The following is a 22,045-nucleotide window of genomic DNA, read 5'->3' on the forward strand; positions in this document are numbered from 1 at the left end:
GCTTAAACAAGGGCGGGAATGAAAACTAAACATTCCTAGCTACAATATATTCAGGAGCACTGGGCAAGAACCAAAAAGGCAGTTGGGAGGAAAAGGGTGACAGTATTAATCAAAGACCAACATTACAGTTCTACAGAGACAATATACCAGAGATTAAAGACGGAATTTATTTTGCTGAAGCTAGGGAACAGAAAAGGAACTGTTAACTTGCTGGTTGCTTACTACAGGCTCCCAAATAGTGAGAACCAGACAGATGAGAGGAGCAAATGTCAGTAAATTTCAAAGAAATACAAAAATAACACAGTAACAGCATGGGGCTTGAATGACTCCCAACATAGACTGGAGAAAAAAGGTGCAAAAAGGAAGGAGGGTAAAGAATGCTTAAAATGCATATGGGAGAACTTCCTTAAACAGCATGTTTCTAACCCAATGAAGGATTTCACTAAGAATGGAATATTTAAAATTGACAGAATTTGATAGTGGAAGCAGGGAGGAACTTTTCCCTCTTCCCCTCTCTGGGTTCATCTCGTCCATCAAACCCATCTATTTCCAATAAACTGCTGATCACCCAAGTTCCCTTCTAGGCCCACATGTCAGCCAATATTGTAAATTGTTCTCTTCCCCAGGGTGATATTCCTCTCTCTTTTGAGAAAGGTGATGATGGCAGATTAAAAAACCCTTGACCCCAATGTCCTTGGAAATTACTATCCCAACCTCACTCTCTTCTCCAAAGTCCTTGAATGTATTGCTACCTCCTAAATCAGTTCCCTTTTGAGAACTCCATGCTCAAAACCTTCAAATCAGATTTCCACCATGCCACAATACCAAAACATCCCTCAGTCACAAACGACATCCTTTCAAAGGTAAACTTTGCCACCTCATTTGCTTGACCTTTCTGCAGCCTTTGACAGTTGACCACACCATCCTACTCCAATGCCTCTTCACTGTTGCCCAGCTGGGTGAAATTGCTCTCACCTGGTTTCATTCAGATCTACTTTGTTCCAATATCATCTTATTGTAGCAATCACCTACAATGGCTTCTCTTCCTGCTCCAACAACTCATAGAGGGTTACTCTTGGCGTTGCTCAAGGATCTGTCATGCCCCCCTCCTATTTCTCATCTACATGCTGCCCCTCAGCACCACCATCTGAAGGAACACTAAACGTATACTGATAACAACCAGATCCACTTCAACGCCACCTCTCTCGACCCTTCCACGGTTGTAAAATTATCAGACTGCTTACCTGAGATCCAGTACTGGATAAGTAGGAGTTTCTTCCAATTAAATACTGGGAAGTCTGAAGCTGTTGTTTGAGGTCCCCACTCCAAACTCCATTCCCTAGCAACAACCTGAGATTAAGCCTGTTCACAACCTTGGTATCATACTTGATCACAAGATGAGCTTCTAATCTCACTCATACCATCACCGAGACTGCCTCTTTCCACCTCCATAACATCGCCCGATTTCACCTCAGTTAGTCTGCTGCCAAAACCCCCCTCCATACCTTCATTTCCTTTAGACTTGACTATTCTAACACACTCTTGGCTGGTCTCCCACATTCTATGCTATGTAAACTTGGTGAACAAAAAGTCTGCTGGCTGTGTCTTAACTTGTCCCAAGTCCCGTTCCCCCATCACCCAATACCCGCTGATCTACATTGGCTCCTAGCTGAGTCACGTCCCGATTTTAAAACCCTCATCCTTGTTATCAAGTCGCTCCATGACCTTACCCCTCCCTATTTCCATCAACTCCTCTAGACCCCTCTCTGACCAAGCTTTTGATCATCTGACCCAATATGTGGCTCAGTTGTCATACTCTTTTATAATGATCCTTTGAAGCACCTTAGGGCATTATGTTAAATATAAGATGTTGTTGTTCTGGAAACTCAGTAATCAGAGGTGACAAATATAACACAATTGGCAAAAGAACTAGAAGGGAAGAGAACTTTTTCTACAGTGTTAAGATCTGACATGTATTACCCAAAAGGGTAGTAGAATCAAATTCCACAAACTTTCAAAAGACAACTGGATACCTACTTGAACAGAACTAATTTGCATGATTGAGAGGGAAAGGCACAGGAAGTGTGGGACTAAATTGGAAAGCTCTTTCAAAACAGGGCAAACAGGCACAACAGGGCAAATGGTCTCCTTGTGCTGTAAGTGGAGTGCCACAGGGATCAGTGCTGGAGCCACAATTATTTACAATATATATTAATGACTTGGATGAGGGAAATTAGTGTACTATCAGCAAATTTGCAGATGACAAAAATAGATGGGAAGGTAAGTGGTGAGGATGACAATCTACAGAGGGATTATAGACAGGTTAAGTGAGTGGGCAAAAACTTGGCAGATAGAATATAATGTGGGAAAACGTGAGGTTATGCATTTTGGCTGGAAGATTAGAGGAGCTGAATATTATTTAAATGGAGAAAGACTACAGAAAGCTACAGCAAAGAGGGATTTGGGAGTCCTCATGCATGAATCCCAAAAAGCTAGCATACAAGTTCAGCAGGTAATAGGGAAGGCAAATGGAATGTTGGCCTTTATTTCAAAGGGAAGAGAGTATAAAAATAGGGAAGCCTTGCTAAAACTATAGAAGGCATTTGTTAGACCACACCTAGAATACTGAACAGTTCTGGCCCTCTTATCTAAGGAAAGATGTACGGGCATTGGATGTAGTCCAGAGAAGGTTCACTAGGTTGATCCCAAGGAGAAGCACAAGGAGGCCATTTGCCCTGTTGTGCCTGTTTGCCCTGTTTTGAAAGAGCTGTCCAATTTAGTCCCACACTTCCTGTGCCTTTCCCTCAATCATGCAAATTAGTTCTGTTCAAGTACATGTCCAGTTGTCTTTTGAAAGTTTGTGGAATTTGCTTCTACTACCCTTTCGGGTAATACATGTCAGATCTTAACACTGTAGAAAAAGTTCTCTTCCCTTCTAGTTCTTTCGCCAATTATGTTGATCCCAGAAATGGAGGGATTTTCTTATGAGGAGAGGTTGAGTCGACTGGGCCTGTACTCATCGGAGTTTAGAAGGAGAGGTGACCTTACTGAAACATAAGATTCTTAGGGGGCTTCACAGGGTAGATGCTGAGAGGTTGTTTCCCCCTTGTGGGAGAGCCTAGGGCCAGAGGGCATAATCTCAGAGTAGGGAGACACCCATTTAAGACAGCGATGAAGAGGAATTTCTTCTCTCAGAGCATAGTTAATCTGCAGAATTCTTTTACCACAGAGGGCTGAGGGCTGTAAAGGCTGGGTCGTTAAGTATATTCAAGGCTGAGATAGACAGATTTTTAATCAGTAAGGAAATCAAGTATTATGGGGAAAGGCAGGAAAGTAAATTGAGGATTATCAAATCAGCCACGATCCCATTGAAAGGTAGAGCAGACTCAATGGCCGAATGGCCAACTTCTGCTCCTACATCTTATGGTCTAACATCCTGTGGCCTGTTAGGGTACAGTCCCACAAGTGCTAGCTGTCCACCCACCCCAGACAGCTCATTCAGGTAGCCATTCTTTATATTCAAGTCAAAATGGCGAGTGTTGGTAGATTGTTTCATACGGAGGAAACATAACATAGGAAGAGGAGACAACAATTCTGACCCTTGAGCTTGTTCCACCATACTGCAAGATCACAGAGGTGGTCTGTGACCCAACTCTATAACCCCAATTCTAAAACCCGCTTTCACAGCCATATTTCCTTCCTCAGTGACTGTCTCCATCTCCGACTTAACTCCACGTGGATTTCAACTGAAGTTCCATCCCTCATGTTTCGAACCCACCCAGGATTATAGGTATCTCCGGGACATACAACGCTCCTCGGACTGCTTTTCTCGTTGCATGCTGAGATCCACTCTCAGTGCCATGTGCTGCCATATGAACACACTCGACCTCTCCCTCCAGCTGCACCGCCGCACCCTTTTTCAAAGCTGTGCGCGGCCCAGTTTCATTTTATTCTTCGTCTCATCCGACGCCTCAACAAGAAACTTTGTCTCTTTCTTTCAGGTGCAAAGGAATGCAAACTCCAACAACTCATCGACACCAACACCCATCCAGGACCCTCCACCCCCGCCTGTCCGTCTGTCCCCATCCCCGGCTGTGTATTCACTTCCCCTCTCCGATGCTGAACTGCTCAGCAAAGGACTTAGTTTCATACCCTTACGCCCTCATCTCAATGAATTTCGGGCTCGGCACGATGCTGAACTCTTCTTCCGCTGCCTTAGTCTGTGCTCACTTCTTTGGGCAGGTGTCCTCTCCCCGTTCAACAGATCCTTTTACCCACCTCCAATATTCTCCCTCCACCTGGACCCCTCCCTCTGGATTCTTACCTTCTCTTGATCTTTTCATTGAGATCTGTCAGCGTGACATTAGTCCTCTCAATTTCTCTGCTCCTCTCACCCAATCTAACCTGTCTCTCTCTGAACTTGCTGCACTCTTTTCTCAGGTCCAACCCTGACATTGTCATCAAACCTGCTGACAACGGTGGTGCTGTTGTTGTCTGGAGCACTGACCTCTAACTCGCAGAGGCTGAGCGTCAACTCGCAGACACTTCCTCCTACCTCTCCCTGGACCATGACCTCACCACTGAACATCAAGCCATTGTTTCCAGGATTGTTACTGACCTCATCTCCTCTGGAGATCTTCCTTCCACAGCTTCCAATCTGATAGTCCCCCAACCTCGGACAGCCTGCTTCTACCCCCTACCCAAAATCCACAAACAGGACTGTCCCGGCAGACCGATCGTGTCAGCCTGTTCCCCACGGAACTCATTTCTTGCTATCTTGACTCCCTTCTCTCTCCCCTTGTCCAGTCCCTTCCCACCTACATCCGTGATTCCTCTGACACCCTACATCATATCAACAATTTCCAATTCCCTGGCCCCAACCACCTCCTCTGCACCATGGACGTCCAATCCCACTACACCTCCATCCCCCAACGGGATGGTCTGATGGCTCTCCGCTTCTTCCTCGAACAGAGGCCTGAACAATCCCCATCCACCACTACTCTCCTCCGTCTGGCTTAACTTGTTCTCACACTGAACAATTTCTCCTTCAACTCCTCTCACTTCCTCCAAATAAAAGGTGTGGCTATGGGTACCCACATGGGCCCCAGCTATGCCTGTCTCTTTATGGGGTATGTGGAACATTCCTTGTTCCAGTCCTACTCCAGCCCCTTCCCACAACTCTTTCTCCGGTACATTGATGATTACTTCGGTGCTGTTTCATGCTCTCGGCTGGACCTGGAAAAATTTATTAACTTTGCTTCCACTTTCCACCCCTCCATCATTTTCACATGGTCCATCTCTAACAGTTTCCTTCCCTTCCTTGACCTCTCTGTCTCAATTTCTGGTGATAGACTGTCCACCAATATTCATTATAAGCCTACCGACTCCCACAGCTACCTCAACTACAGCTCCTCACACCCCGCTTCCTGTAAGGACTCCATCCCATTCTCTTAATTCGTTCGCCTCCTTCGCATCTGTTCTGATGATGCTACCTTCAAAAACAGTTCCTCTGACATGTCCTCCTTCTTCCTTAACCGAGGTTTTCCACCCACGGTGGTTGACAGGGCCCTCAACAGGGCCCTCCCAGAAACATGATAGGGTCCCCCTTGTCCTCATTTATCACCCCACCAGCCTCTGCCATTTCCGACAACTCCAGTATGATGCCACCACCAAACACATCTTCCCTTCACCCCCCCAGCAGCATTCCGCAGGGATCGTTCCCTCCAGGACACACTGGTCCACTCCTCCACCACCCCCTACACTTCAACCCCCTCCCACGGCACCTTCCCATGCAACTGCAGAAGGTGCAACACCTGCCCTTTTACTTCCCCTCTCCTCACCGTCCAAGGGCCCAAAAACTCCTTTCAAGTGAAGCAGCATTTCACTTGCACTTCCCTCAACTTAGTCTACTGCATTCGTTGCTCGCAATGCAGTTTCCTCTACATTGGAGACACCAAACGCAGACTGGGCGACCGCTTTGCAGCACACCTTCGGTCTGTCCGCAAGCATTACCCAGACATCCCTGTCGCTTGCCATTTCAACACTCCACCCTGCTCTCATGCCCACATGTCCCTCCTTGGCTTGCTGCATTGTTCCAGTGAAGCTCAACGCAAACTGGAGGAACAGCACCTCATCTTCCGACTAGGCACTTTACAGCCTTCCGGACTGAATATTGAGTTCAACAATCTTAGATCGTGAACTCTCTCCACCATCCCCACCCCCTTTCCGATTTTCCCCCTCCTTTTTGTTTTTTTCCAATAATTTATATAGATCTTTCTTTTCCCACCTACTTCCATTATTTTTAAGTGTATTTCCATCCATTGTTTTGTCTCTACCTTTTAGCCTATTTTGATCCCTTCCCCCCACCCTACCCACACTAGGGCTATCTGTACCTTGCTCGTCCTGCTTTCTACCCTTAATTAGCACATTCCTTTAGATAATATCACCACCTTCAACACCTCTTTATCCTTTTGTCTGTGACATCTTTTGGCTATCTCCACCTATCACTGGCCCTCTATCCAGCTCCTCTTGTCCCACCGACCCCCCCATCCAACTTATATTTCACCTCTTTTCTATTTTTACTTAGTTCCGTTGAAGGGTCATTCAGACTCGAAACGTTAACTGTGCTCCTCTCTGCAGATGCTGCCAGACCTGCTGAGTTTTTCCAGGTATTTTTGTTTTGGATTTCCAGCATCAGCAGTTTTTTGCTTTTGTCTATAACCCCAATACCTTAATTAACAAGAATCTATCAATATCAGATTTAAAGTAATAACTGACCTATCAACTGCCATTTGCAGAAGAGTATTCCAAACTTTTACCACCCTTCGTATGTAGAAGTTCTTCCCCCAGTTTCGCTCCTGAAACTTCTGGCTTTAATTTTTAGGCTACGCCCTCAGTCAGACTCCCTAACCAGCAAAACTAGGTTCTCTTATCAGTTCTATCTTAATATCTTTAAAACTTGAATCAAATCGCCTCTTAACCTTCAGAATTCCAGGGAATTCACCCTAGTTTAATTTCCCCTCGTAAATTAATCCTTGGGAGTCTAGGTATCAATCTGGTAAATCTACAACATCCCTTCCAAGGCCATTTTAGCCTTCCTAAGATGTGATTTCCAGAACTGTTCTCAATTCACTGTACTGTGATCAACCAGGTTTGTTACATCGGAAATCTAACTTCTACCCCCTTATACTCTGGTCTTCCAGAATCAAAGCTGAACCAGTTCTATTCTCATGCAACATTTACTCACATGGATTTTCTAGCACTTATCCTGATCAATTCTGAAATAAAATGCCACTCACTTTTTGAGGAAAGCCTCTGTTCAAGAAGCTATGGTCAACATGCTACAAAAACTGGCTAAGGAGCTTTAATGTACTTAACTGAGGGTGTCAATGCTATGAATAAGACATTGCAGTAAAAGGCAAATACAAATTTTCTGTGGACAAAGCTCAACTGTTCAGCCAACTATTCCTACGCCATATTTACTGATCAGATGAAGGCAGCTTTTAAAGCCAGTTTCTCTCATCCTTCCAGACCCTAATACAAACCCACAGATTTTACACAGATCCATCTGACTAGGTATTAAAGATTTTTGTTTAAACATTTCATCAAAAAAGTGGTACTGTCTTACAATGCAATGCTGCCTCAATTATGTGCTAAGCGTATCGTGCCCTGGGGCAGAGATAAATGTCAAACACCTCCTGACCCAGAGGTGAGGTTCCTACCAACTGAGCCAAGATTGCTGACTAATATTGGGAGCCAAGAGTCTCATTTCGAAAACCAGCCACAAGCAGCATTGTGCTATACCAAAGAGGTGTGGTTATGTTTCTAATGTACAGCAGTGTAAAGGAAGTGATGTAACACAGCATGTGACTTCTGTATGTTGGCAGTCTGAAGAAGGTTTCTGTATAGTGAAGACCTGTGTGTGTCCTTAAATGAATGATCGCGTTGTTCTAGTTCTGTCGAAGGGTCATGAGGACTCGAAACGTCAACTCTTTTCTTCTCCGCCGATGCTGCCAGACCTGCTGAGTTTTTCCAGGTAATTCTGTTTTTGAATGATTGCGTTGTTGATCCCATTTTGAGTGGTCGATGCCTTGTGCACAGAAGGACTATCACAGAGATTATGAAAACACAAGCAGCAGGTTTTTCAAACAAGGCTGTTGATTCAGAGGCATTAGTGCTCTCTTACGGCTAGCCTGTTCTATATGCTCAAACCTATACGAGCCAGGGATTAGAACATTTCACTTAAGGGATGTAATTCACATTCCTAAAGTATGTTTACTTTATGCAATTGCAAACTAGAAACTGAAATATTTTGATTTAATTCTAAAAGCAGGAAAAGAGGTTACAGTTTAAACATTAAGAGATCAAAAACAGAACAATATTTCAAACCTCTTTCTCAAGTGAAACCGCTTTCTAAAGTAAGGTGAGTATATGTATAGATACATAGAACTGGCTAGGCAGAAAAAAAAGGGTCCATCTAGAATGCCTTCTGTTATTCTAGTAGTTGCACAACATTATAACAGAGTTGTTGACTAATAGCAATCAAATTTCTATCAATTAGTGTAGAACAGACCGAAGCATGCTTCAAAGGAAATCCCAAAGTGGGAGAGCTTTGGAACCAAACGCTCAAAGTCACCTATTCTTTCCAAGCATGCTGCAGTTCTCCGTCTGGTCTCAAATTACTCATAACTCTATCCCAAAATGTAACTTATGTAATTTTCATTTGAATGAATCAATACTAAATGCATCTAGCCTCTCCCTAGGGAGCTTGTTCCACTAGATTGACTATGCACACACAAATATTGTTTCAGCAGATTTGCTTTGAATTTACCTCCACCCCTTCAAGCACATGAAGCATCCTCTGGACCTACAAATATACAACAGCCCATCGCAAAAACATCCGATTGCTGATTTTTTTGCCCCTCAAAAGGAAACACACAGATTTTTGTTTGCAAATGGGTTTCACCTTGTAGATGGAGCCAGGCAGTGTGATGGGTTGTGCTACCGCTATTCCCTTAGATATAACTGGCAAACTGGTTTTGTATCCACTTTCATACTGTCATTTTGAGAAATATCTTGTTTTAAACTTGATTGGCTTGTTATAACATACTTATCCCATGTCTTACAAAGACCACAGATGTAAGTTTATCATCTGTCAGTGGGATGGAAGAATTTGAATTCAGTTAAAAAATACCTGGAAATAAAAAGCTACTACCAGATTGTTGTAGATACCTATGTGGTTCAATCATATCTTTTAGGGAAGGAAACCTGCCATCCTTACTTGGTCTGATCTATCTTTAAATTCAATCACATCAGTTTGCATGTATCTTAACTACCCTCAAAGATGGCCTAAGGAAGTCACTCAGACATACCAAAAACACGGGGCAACCAGGAATGGGCAAAAAACATCAGTGTTGCTAGTGACACCAACATCCTGAGAGTCATTTTTTTTAAAGAATGCTTGCAACCAGGCTGAGGCTAAAAATAGTTCTGATGCCTGTGCATTTTCACTAAAGCAGTGGGTTGAGTGATGCGGTGAGTTAGATACTACCCTTTGATTTCATACACCTGGGCTCAAATTCTTCTCAAGTTGATGAGATGAAAAATGAAAAATGATTGAAGAGTCTTCCAAGCATAGCCCAACAGTACTAAACTACCAACTATGCACAAGATACTGCAATAGCTAGGCAAGAAACAGAAGCATGTGACACTGGGAGTGCTCCTCTGATGATTGGACAAATCAAAGGCAGATTTAGATTACATCCAACTATACCACACTATCACATACTCAAATACAGAATCCCCTACACCTCCCTGGATATCCTGAACTGTCCTGTGACAAAAAAACAGATTCTTCAACAGCAGCATAATGCTGTATATCATTAGGTTTTACCTCACTCTAAAATGTAATACACTATCACCTGAACATCTAGCTGTGATTATCAGGAAATGGCACTAACAGAAATTAGCTCTTGATCACTATCCAGCAATCCTGTTGTACGTGCTTTCAACCTGTGAACTTTGAGATCAGGCTTAACTGCAATACCTTTACATTCAAATAGCCTACAGAAAACATACAAATTAGGAGTAGGCCACTTGGCCCCTCAAGTTTGCGCCTCCATTCAATAAGATCATGGCCAACATGATTTTAAGCTCATTCCTGCCTACCCCCCAGTAACCTTTCACCCACATGCTTATTAAGAATCTATCTACTTTTGCCTTAAAGATATTCAAGGACTCTGTCTCAACCACCTTTTGGAGGAAGAGAATTCCAAAGTCTCTCAACCCTCAGAAAAATCATTTTCCTCATCTCTGTCCTACATCGATGACCCCTTATTTTGAAACGGTGACCCAAGTTATAGATTCTCCCACAAGAGGAAATATCCTTTCCACATTCACCTTGTCAAGTCCACTTAAGATCTTACATGTTTCAATCAAGTCACCACTTACTCTTCTAAACTCCAGTGGATACAAGCCTAGCCTGTCCAGCCTTTCCTCATAAGATAACATACCTACTCCAAGTATTAATCTAGTAAACCTTCTCTGAACTGCTTCCAATGCATAGATCTTTCCTTAGATAAGGAAACCAATATGGTAAAGTGCGCCACATGTTGTCTCATTAGTGCTCTATATAACTGAAGCATAGCCTCCCTACTCTTGTATTCAATTCCCCTCACAATAAACAATAACATTCTATTCGTTTTGCTAATTACTTGCTGCATCTGCACACTAACTTTTTGTGATTCATGCACTAGAATACTCAGGTCCCTCGGCATCACAGAGCTCTATAATCTCTCACTGTTTAGATAATATGCCCTTTTTTTTTTTAATTCATCCTGCCAAAATGGACCGCCTCACATTTTCCTACATTCTACTCCATTTGCCAGATCTCTACCCACTTGCCTAACCTAGCTACATCCTTTTATAGTTTCCTTTCATCCTCTTCACAACTTATTTTCCTACCTACGTGTCATCAGCAAATTTAGCAACTATACCATCAGTCCCTTCATCCAAGTCATTTATATAAATTGTTAAGAGTTGAGGCCCCAGCACACCACTCTTGCAACCAGAAAATGAGCCATTAATGCCTACTGCTTCCTGCTAGCTAGCCAATTGTCTACCCATACCAGTGTGTTATACCCTACACCATTAGCTTTTATTTTCCGCAATAATCTTTGGGGAGGCACCTTATCAAATACTTTCTGGAAATCTAAGTCCAGCACATCCACCAGTTCTCTTTTATCCACAGCTAGATGTTCAGGTGATAGTGTATTACATTTTAGAGTGAGGTAAAACCTAATGATATACAGCATTATGCTGCTGTTGAAGAATCTGTTTTTTTGTCACAGGACAGTTCAGGATATCCAGGGAGGTGTAGGGGATTCTGTATTTGAGTATGTGATAGTGTGGTATAGTTGGATGTAATCTAAATCTGCCTTTGATTTGTTCCTTAAAGAACTCCAATAAATTGGTTAAACATGATTTCCCTTTCGCAAAACCATGTTGACTCTGCCTGATTACCTTGAATTTATCCAAGTGCCCTGTTATAGTGTCCTTAATGGTTCTAACATCTTCCCTATGTCAGATGTTAACTAACTGGCCTATAGTTTCCTGCTTTGTCTCCCTCTCTTTTTGAATAAAGATTTAAGATACTTTTGCTATCTTCCAATCTAATGGCACCTTCCCAGAATCTAGTGAATTTTGGAAAATTAAAACCAATGCATCAACTATCTCAACTAGCCATTTCTTTAAGACCACACATTCAGGTGTACTGCACAACAGTGCAAAACCCGAGAATGAAAAGATCATATTGGAGCAAACCCTAGTAACTGTATTTGTCTGTTCTTTTTAAGCATTCAATTCTATCCATTCAAGGGTAAAATGATACAGCTGGCACAGTTGGCTAGATTATATGGAGTCACAGGGTTGACATGACAGAGAATTTTGGAGATATAACAGGAATTCAAGAACATTTGAGCCCCTCTGATAATATCAGTGGTCTTGCAGAAACCCCCTATACTAAACTGTTAATCCCATGATTATCCTATATTCTCCCAGCACACAAAGAACTAGACACAACTGTCACACAATGCTGTAGTGTCAAGTTTAACATCATTGTTCCACAGCTAAGTGCGACATCAATCTCTAATGCATTTAAAGAGAAAATTTCAAAATGACCTTTATGATAGTACTACATACAGTAAATTTAAATAGTTAATTTAGCACAGACTTTTAAAATTTGTTCACGGGATGTGGACATCACTAGCAAAGCCAGTATTTATTGTCCATCTCTAATTGCCCGAGAAAGGCTGCAATGAGCTGCCTTGTGAACTGCCGCAGCCCATGCAGTAGACTAATCGCAGCCGCGTTGGCAATTGAGCACTACATAATCGTCTTCAGTGCTCCTCAATTAGGGAGAAGTGAAAAGGGCTACCACAATTTTCCCCATTTTTGGTCATTATCAATAAACAAAAACTGCACACAACAATAAGATCTGGTATGTCTACAATGTTCCTGCAGTTAAATAGCACATCAATACTCACTGTTATGATCCATACTGAAGGCAACACTTGGGCAAGATGTTAAGTGGCCAGCACCTAGAGAATTATATACTTCCACAAATCAATGCATTCAGGAGAGGAGAGAGAAATAAAAAAAAGTTATCAAATAAACTTGGCAGAGACAGATAAGTGACTGAATCTCGATGCTTCCCCTCGCAGTTTGAGATCACTGGAGCCATGTGCTTAAATTCTTTACAAACCTTAGTCACATATTAACTCTCTAAAAACAATGAACCTAAAGAAGACAACACTGGGACCTCCTAGTGCCTTCTGCAAAAAAGAGTTTTCAAAAAGGTTTCCAGAAGCAAATGGTTGCAGGTGACAGCTGTAGATAAGTTGGTGGTTAGTTTTTCATGTGAACCCAATCAGCGAGTGTTAGGAACACCTGTTCCACCATGGATTGAACCTAAGAAATAGGAGTAGTCATATAGGCCCTTGAGCCTGCTCCATCCTGCACCATTCAATATCTGATCTTGACCTGAAGTTCATTTTCCTGCCCATTCTCCCTATCTTTGTATCAAATTTGGTTGTAATACATTCTGTTTCTTCAGCCAGTTGTTAAAGGGCTTATAGCATTGGAAGATGTTTCCTCTGATTGGGGAGTCCAGAACTAGGTGCCACTGTCTCAGAATAAGGAGTTGGCTGTTTAGGACTGAGGAGTAATTTCTTCATTCAGAGGAGTTGGAATTCTCTACCTCAAAGCTATGGATGCTAACTCATTAAATATATTCAAGTCAGGGAGTGAAGGATTTTTGGATGTCAGGGAATTAAAGGATTTGGTATAGTGTGACAAGGTGTAGCTGAGACAATGATCAGGCATGATTTTATTGGGTGACGGAGCAGACTCAAGGGCTGAATGGCCTACTGCAACTGTTTTTTGTTCTTTTCTGAAATGGACTGCCTCAAATGGAAGCATATGCCGTTGGTGGAAGCATATTCCATAGAAATTTTCTAAAAGGAATTGAACATAGTCTTGAAAAATAAAAATCCGCTATGGGATAAGAATGTGGAACATGCTACCTCATGGAGTAGTGAGCCAAATAGCATAGATACATTTAAGTGGAAGCTGGATAAGTACACGAGAAAGGAACAGGTTATGATAACATGGCTAGATGGAGGTAAACTGAGATGATGTTCATGTGAAACGTTATTACTGTCATAAAATAGCTGGGCCAAATGCCTGTTTCTGTACTGTAAGTTTGTGCAATCCTTTCAAAAGGGGCAGTATAATGGGAATAATTGGGAACTCTTTCAAGAGCTGGTGCAGGCACGATGGGCTGAATGGCTTCTTTGTGTTGTATGATCTACCAGATGCAGTAAAAATATTTTGACTAAATCTTTCAGCTGATCACCACTTAGATAAATTCAGAAAAAGACTGTAGCAGAAATTGTTTCCATTGAAGTGATTCTGCAATGAAATTGAGATGCATCAAAACAGACATCCCAGGACTCAAACAAGTGCAGTAGACAGTCCATCAATTAGATGAAACGGTTTGGTCCAGTACTAAGGTTTCCTTAGTGTCACTGGCACAGTAAAGTAAATATTCCATAAAGCAGTAAAGCACCAAAGTCTAAACTCCCTCTAGTTTGACCTACTTAATCCATTAATGGCCAAAACCCAGCAAGCAATAAGACTCCTAGCTTTAGAATCCTAACAATAGCTCCATACATCCATCTAACACCACTTTATAAATGTCCAGCATTGTAAGCCGTTAGGAAATCATATTCAGGAAATGCAGGCCTGCTTCAAAAAGGACATTCAGTATTGACAGGGAATGCAATCATGAGACTAATATTACTCACTGGAACCCAATGCAGGCACAGCGTTAGGACATGCATTTTTATTTAAATAAACACGTACTTGAATTGCAGAGAATTATAAATATTTCCACAAGTGACCTGATTCAATAAATCAAGGGGAAATAAACATTACAATTGTGTTTGTACAGTTAGTTATGAACTATCCATTTGCACTAGATATTAAAATAGAAGTTAGAGCACATCAGATGGCAAATTTTCCCCTCCATGCTATTATACTGCCAGTCCATAACTCAATCTAGAGTCCACTTCTCTCCCCATAGCCTTCTCTTCCACAGCTACAACTGTTTCGTTAAGAGGCATCTACCTCAACTATCATACGGACTCGAAACATTAACTGTATTCCTCTCCACAGATGCTGTCAGACCTGCTGAGTTTTTCCAGCAATTTTTATTCCAGATTTCCAGCATCTGCAGTATTTTGCTTTTACCTCAACAATTTCTTGTGGCAAAGCATTCCAAGTTCTGACTTTTTTCAAACTGGTTATGACATGACCTGTTTAACCTGGTGAACAACATTATTATAACTTTAAAAATGATCAACTGTTGGTTCACTGACAAAATGGAAATAGTGTCAGTAATAATTTCCAGTGACCAGCAAGAAAAAGAAATGCTAATTTAAAAAAAATAGGACTAAGTAACAGTGGATTCACTTCTGGAAAATTGCAAAATTGTTGCACGAGTTAAAAGTTACATCTCTTTTCTGGCTGTAAGTCTTAATGATTTTGAGCAGTTTCAACTCAGGTCTTGTGCTAGTTAGCACAAGCACTCAATATAAAATGGCAAAATCACATTCAGAAAAACTGGAGGAATAAAGCCTGACGTGGTATAGGTCCTGAAGGTTAGATGTTAAAGCATTTTATTGGGACAGGATAAAGGGAGCTTTGCTTGGTTATATATAAATAGAGCTTCAGAGAAGTGCAAGTTGTTGTTTCTGAACCTCTCCACAAGTGGTTAATGCTGACACAAAGTAATCAAATTGGAAAAAAAAAATCACAATTTCCAACAAAGCTAAACCAAAGTGATTACAAGCCAATCACAGGCCTGCTACTTTGCAATGCTTCAAAGCTTTTCACAAAGTTACTTCTGAAAGGCTGTGACTGACTGTTCAGAAGGCAAACAGGGCAGAAATTCTGCATCAGCAGTACCTCACAAAAAGTAATCAGAATTGAATGATTAGTCTATTTGAGAGGGAAGGCATGTCCACCATGCCATCTGGGAACCTCCCTGCATTCAACAATCTTTAAAATCCACCCGAGTAGCTGAAATAGACAGGAGCCTCAAGTTACAGTTCATCAGAAGAATTCCTCAAAGGGTTTCTCTTATAATAATCATCGACTAAAAAACAATTAGCTGCATGTGAAATGCTTTTGATGTTTCTGAAAGACATGAGGCGCTTTAACAGGCCACACAATTTTTGCTTCAATTTTTCAGTCAACATAAACTGATGATCAAATTGAGGTTGCTGCCTTGCAATTACTCACTTAGGTGCCCATTATTCTCTATTTATGAAAAGGAGTGGTAAACCTTAATTGGCATTTTTATACTGTAATATGTCACGTTATGTAGTCATCTGGCTGACAGAAGCAGCAAGTGATACAAATAGCCCTTACAAGTATAGGACAATAGCATTGGTAACACAACAATTTTAGTACCTGAAGCCTACTTATTAAAAATATACATTTGAACGTTGCCATTCCAATGTCTAGTCAAGGTAAAAGCTGTTGGGTTAGATGTGAACTGGAAAAATCTAAACATTAAAAGTATTACGTTACTCTACAGAATCAGAACTGTACAGTTATGCTCAAATTCCTCCACACCTGACAACAGCCAATGAATTTGGTGAAGACACTTCTCCTTTAAGTCTTCCTCCCAAACTTATCTGCACAAGCAACCAGCTGAGATTGTGAGCTGCAGTTGTCCTGCTCAAGGTTGGCAACAGGCTTGATAGGAAGGTGTTCCCTCCTAATTTATTTTCATGTAGATGTGCACAATCTCTCCATGCTTTCCCAACAGAATAAAAATGAAACTGATGTACTATGCTGCCTTCAATCACACACAATGCTCTTCATTTTTTTTACTCAATATGAAAGCAAACATACATTACCCAAATAACTACTGCAAGTAGTGGTAGCTGAGTTCAATTGTCAGATAAAGTGGGGTGGGGGTGGGGGTGGGGGAAAAAGGAGCAGAGAGGGGTTAAAGCCAGATTGTGGAGATCAATTCAGTAGGAAATAACCCTCTTATCCACTTCTAAATTGTAAATGTGTACAAATAAAAGGATAATTCCAAGCGCAATTATAATTATATAGAAATTATTATTTTTAGGATTCACTTTTAGTCTGCTAGCCCCACTAATAAACCAACATTTGAGATGGCCCTCTTCAAGGGAACAACGTTTTAAAAACTGCAAGTTTATGCACTGTCCCTAATCCATTCTTATAGAAATGATAAACTGTATATAACAGGTATTATATAAATCCTGCTTCTAGACTTCAGTTTGTTTTTTTCCACCTTGGTTCTCAATTAAAAAAAGCAGTTGAGAGAGTTATCTACAATTTCTAAGCACTTATGTCACTGCTGAGCAGCATAGAAACCAATTATTGGAAGGCAGGAAACAAAGAATATCACTGCAATGCCCCACCCCCTCACTGCCCCACCCACACTCCTCCTCCCACCCCACCTAACCTTGCCACCAGCACCAGCCCCAAAACAGAGAAGAACCCAGCTCAAGCAAGAGTCCCTGTTTCCACAGATTGAGCCCATTTCCTTATGTAAAATTCAAGATCAAAGGGTGCCGAATATGGACCCCCCCCCCCCAAGTTATGTCAGGGCAGCACATTCCCCCTGCATTTTCAAAACATTACCGGGGAATCATGGCCATAGTACACAAGGAAAAGCATTCCTCATCCCATCAAGTTAATTATTACAGTACCAGTAGTAATTTTAAGTACTTTTAATTTTTTTTAAAAAGACACCACTTATTGGAACTGAAATTATGCAGATAGGCTCCCTTATTATAGATTTTGAAACATGAATTAGTGACTAATTTAACTCCAAATATTCAAAACGTTAAAAAGAGCTGCACTGGAATATTTGAGATCTCTGGGAAAGCTTACATTATGAAAAATATGGACAAACCATTAAAATTACACGTCAACTTAATTACTGCAAGCCACAATAGAAAACATAAATCCTCTTTTCACAAAATGGCCTGTTCATTAACTTGCAGACATTTGTTTAAGAGTCAATCAGCTGATTTATAACGTGGCATTCAGAGCCTCGTTAAAGACGATGTATAGATTTTAAGACACTGCATTTCATTCTCCTTATGTCCAAGGCCTTGTTTGATTCGCAACGGACCTATTCTACAGACGGAACTGAAAATTCAATATAAAAACTGCAATAAATAAATATCGGCCTACCCCATCCAGACACAAGCCCCATGATGCTGCACTAGTCTCCATTTAATAGGCGAATAAATTATTAAACACAAAAAAATCACATTAAAGGCCAGCTGCATTAGGCCTTTCCCTCAAATAATAACCAACTGTTTCGTTGTTCGGAATTTATTTTCCAAAATAAACAAATTGGGGTGCTGCAAAAAAACTTTCCATTAAAAATCATGACTAAAATAAACTACAAACACATAGCAGCTTCAAATCTTTCATTAGGTGTATTTTATTTTTGCAGGGCGCCCAGAGGCCTGTTCTGAGTGGCTGCAACTAAATCCAATTCACACGTCCTGTTTGCTCAGGAATATCCTTTATACCTTGTGCAAAAAAAATGAACAAATAAAGTTGCATTTTAAATAACTTACCAATCACCTCTTTGAGTTCATAATCCTCCCTCAAGATAGACCAGGGCAAAGAGCTGGGGTCCTCGGACATTGTGCCTGGGGATGATACTGCAGCCTCCGCGCTTCCTACTTCACTCTGTTATGATGGGTTATAACGCGTGGCCTTTATTTCTCTGTCCCCTGCCCGTCCTTGCTGAACAGAAGGCCCCAGACCTGGCGCTGCCGGATCAACTCCCCTTTACTCGGTCCCTCTCGCTCCTTCGCACAGACACAAATACTTCCAATCCGCAAACTTTACCACTAGCTGGAGTTACCATGCCTCCCAACCGCCTCTCCTTCCTAGCTCTCATACGACGCCTCCAGCTCCCGCCCCTTTACCTTTGTGGGCAGCTATTGGCTATGGCAGCTGTCCATCAATGCCTCTAGGGCGGTGCGAAGACGTCACTCGCGCTGAGAGGCGTGCGCCGAGGACGCCCCCACCCTCTGGTTCAGCGGTGGCGGGGAGGGTGGGGGCGGTTGCGTTCTGGGACGCCGGCTGTTTGCTTCGCGCGTGTCTTGTTGCGTGGTGACGTCAGTGCGTTGAGATGCGCGTGAATAATGTGATGAACATTGTCCGCCCACTTTTCCCCCCATGGGTTAACTGGAAAAAAATGGACAAACCGTTAAAATTACACGTCAGTTTAAGGCCAGCCACAATAGAAAATATAAATCCTCTTTTCACAAAATGGCCTGTTCATTAACTTGCAGACATTCGAGCATAAAAGCAAAAAACTGCGGATGCTGGAAATCCAAAACAAAAACAGAAACAGAAATACCTGGAAAAACTCAACAGGTCTGGCAGCATCGGCGGAGAAGAGCACAATTGACGTTTCGAAGGTCATGAGGACTCGAAACGTCAACTCTTCTCCGCCGACGCTGCCAGACCTGCTGAGTGTTTCCAGACATTCGAGCATGTTCAGCAGGTCTGGCAGCTTCTGTGGATAAGAGAAACAGGTTTTTGAACTTTGCTTAGTTCTGATTATTTAACTCTGTTTTTCTCTCCACAGATGCTGCTAGATCTGCTGAGTGTTTCCAGAATTTTCTGTTCATATTCCATATATTAATTTCCAGCATCCGCAGTATTCTGCTATTAGTAGATTAATGCCAAAAAAAACTTTTTCCCAAGGGCTGGTGCCTGACCATTGGAATTGACCAAAAGGCTGATCATTGAATTGACCAAAAGGCTGTGGATTCTTGGTCAATTGGAATTTTTACAGAGATTAATAGATTTTCGTTTGATAAGGGTAATCAGAGGATGTTTAAACTCTGACCCACGTGGTTAAGTTTCCTTGTAGCCTTGCCGCTATTTCTGCAATCTCCACAGCTACACAAACCACTTAACTCTGCATTCCTCTAATCCAGCCTACTGCACATCCCACTCTTTCATCCAATAATGATGGATGTCCCTTCAGCTATCTGTGCTCCACACTCTGAAAATTCCTTCCTACACTCAACATTTTTTCACCTCATTCATGATTCGTGATCCTGTTTTGGCCAAGTTTTTGGCCATCCCTCATAACATCTCCTTCTTTGGTTCCAGTATTCGCCAATGCCTCTATGAAGCACCTTGGGATTTTCCTGTTGAAAGCATTATATAAATTGAAGTTGCTGTTGCAATTAGGTACTGGTTTATAAGATATAAAACTATGTTTAGAGTGCCATCTTCTGGTCATTAGTACTGTAGAGCAATTCTATATTACATGATGACAACCGGGCTTATAAAAAAATTTGCTGGTGAGACTTGGCAAATTAGTGCCAAGTGTGTTGAGAATGGGAGAATGAATATGCAGAAATCATTTGCGTACAAATTGTAACTCCTATTAACCAGCTCATTAAAATACAAAAATAAGCATTACAGGCCAAATAGCCCCCTTCTGTACTGTAACCAGTCTATGATTCTATTTTTATGTCTTCATTACTTTTCAAAGGATGAGTCCAGCTAATACCTAAGGTCCAAAATGCAGGATGTCGCTAAGATTGCAATGAGCTTGAAAGAAGATAAGCTTAAATAGAAAGTCACATTTAAGCAACCTTAAGCTTGAGTTTGTTAGTAGAAGGCAACACAATTTGTGTTTTCCCAACTAACAGCAATGAGGATATTGCAAAAACAATTAATGATATGAGAAATGCTTTTAGATGTCCTGAGGACTTGATAAGGTTCTTTGTAAATGCAAATTCTTTCTTCTTTGTAAGTGGAAGAGAAAAGTGAGGAAGGTGAAGAGTTCCAAAATCCTGAGGTCTTAGAAAATAATGGGTTAGAGTAAATAACACTGCAGTGAGTCTTGATTTTAACAGTGAATATACAAAAGGAGAAAGAGTCTAGAGTGGCATAATTGGAGTTTGGAAGGGACTAGAGAGGCAAGTTGAGGAGTACTAACCATAGTGGCATCCATAAAATAACGACAAGGAAGGTTTTGATGAAGAGAGAAAAGCTAATGGATGCAGCATTAACCATCTCAAGAATCCATACGAGGAATATACATCCTTTGTTCAAACCAAGGGGAAGAAGTAGGAGCTATGTCACATGCCCCCCCCTCCACTCCACTCCCAACCCCCACCAAGCTGCTAGAACCTATATTATTGCCCTGTGGAGCTGAATCCAGGCAGTCTGCCACCTTCCATCAACAAAGCAGCTGCAGAAACAGAGTTCTGTCCAGTTTTAAATTGCCTGGCCCTCATCCACACTGTTTTCTGCTGGAACATCTGAACTTCGGTACCAGTGCCTACTACAAGACTGATTCATCTCTACATGCTTCTTCCATCGTGGAAGTCAGTGCTACTAGAATAGTGAATCACCCCGCATCTGTGATAATACTGGGATTACAAAGCGACATTTCCTCCATGCGTTTTGAGTGTATGTAAAATAAACTAGCTCTCTGATTTTAATCTATCACACATCCGCTGTGGGGTAGAGAATTGGATCACTCCAAAAACTCAAGGGTTGGGGAAAATACGCCTCCACTTATAAAGGGGGAAATCAAAAATGTCTTTCTCTTTACAGACAGGTAGTGAGAGGAGAAGTAAGGGCCATTTAAATTAAACCCCTCCCCCCACCCTCCTGTCTGTTCTTCTTTGAAATGGAAGCAGTCTCCAGAGATAAAGTCAGTTCTGAAGTAGGTTTCTTGTCTAAAAAGTTAAACTATTTTTAACTCTCACAAACAGACTGGTGGATTGGCCTGAGTTTAAAACATTTTCTGTTTTGTTTCAGCATTGCCCAGCATGAGCTTCCTACTGAGTAGTATTTTTAGCATTAGTTATTGGACCCTTGTGCATAAAATAGGGAAGTGATGACAACTCGGGTCACAAAAAGCGGTAGTTCAGATTAAAATACTACGTTGTGAAACATTATTTGAACAATAATTTCACCATGTCTTTTTCAGAAACTTTATTGGGTGCACAGCACTAAGAGCTGAATGGAAGAAGCCTTTATACAATACTAGATAAATAATGTTCCAGTGCTAGATGACACACCTGTCCTAAATCCCAGTATGGTTTAGAACAGGAAGATTTACAACTGACATGATCTTCTCAGTTCGGCAGCTGCAAGAGAAATGCCACGAGCAAACAAGGCCACTATATATTGCCTTCATCCATCTCAGCAAGGCATCCAACCATGTGAGCAGAGGTGGTCTATTTAAGCTGCTGGAGAAAATTGGCTGCTCCTCGAAGCTGTTCAATGGGATTTCCTCTTTCTATGACAACATGATGGGTAAGGTCAATTATGGTGGGACAACATCGGAACCCTTTGAGATCTGCAGTGGGGTCAAACAGAATTGTGCCCTGGCACCAACATTCTTTGGCATATTCTTATCTTGGCTGCTGCAATATGC

The 22,045-nt window shown here is 41.6% G+C and overlaps 1 protein-coding gene across 3 annotated transcripts in view; it reads right to left on the reverse strand.

The window, feature by feature from the left end:
• oxsr1b (oxidative stress responsive kinase 1b) overlaps positions 1–18,655 on the reverse strand; it is a 250,226-nt gene extending 231,571 nt beyond the window's left edge. The window contains exon 1 of one of the 3 annotated variants that reach the window (XR_005943301.1): positions 18,198–18,655. Coding sequence is in view for 2 of the 3 variants with exons in the window: in XM_041189580.1 (XP_041045514.1) it covers positions 18,198–18,267 (70 nt within the window). In the remaining variant the exon portion in view is untranslated. The remainder of the gene's footprint in view (positions 1–18,197) is intronic. The other 2 variants (XM_041189580.1, XM_041189579.1) reach the window with 2 other exon arrangements.
• Positions 18,656–22,045: the final 3,390 nt, after the last annotated feature.

Source organism: Carcharodon carcharias, chromosome 6 (genome assembly GCF_017639515.1).
Source record: "Carcharodon carcharias isolate sCarCar2 chromosome 6, sCarCar2.pri, whole genome shotgun sequence".
Classification (NCBI taxonomy): domain Eukaryota; kingdom Metazoa; phylum Chordata; class Chondrichthyes; order Lamniformes; family Lamnidae; genus Carcharodon; species Carcharodon carcharias.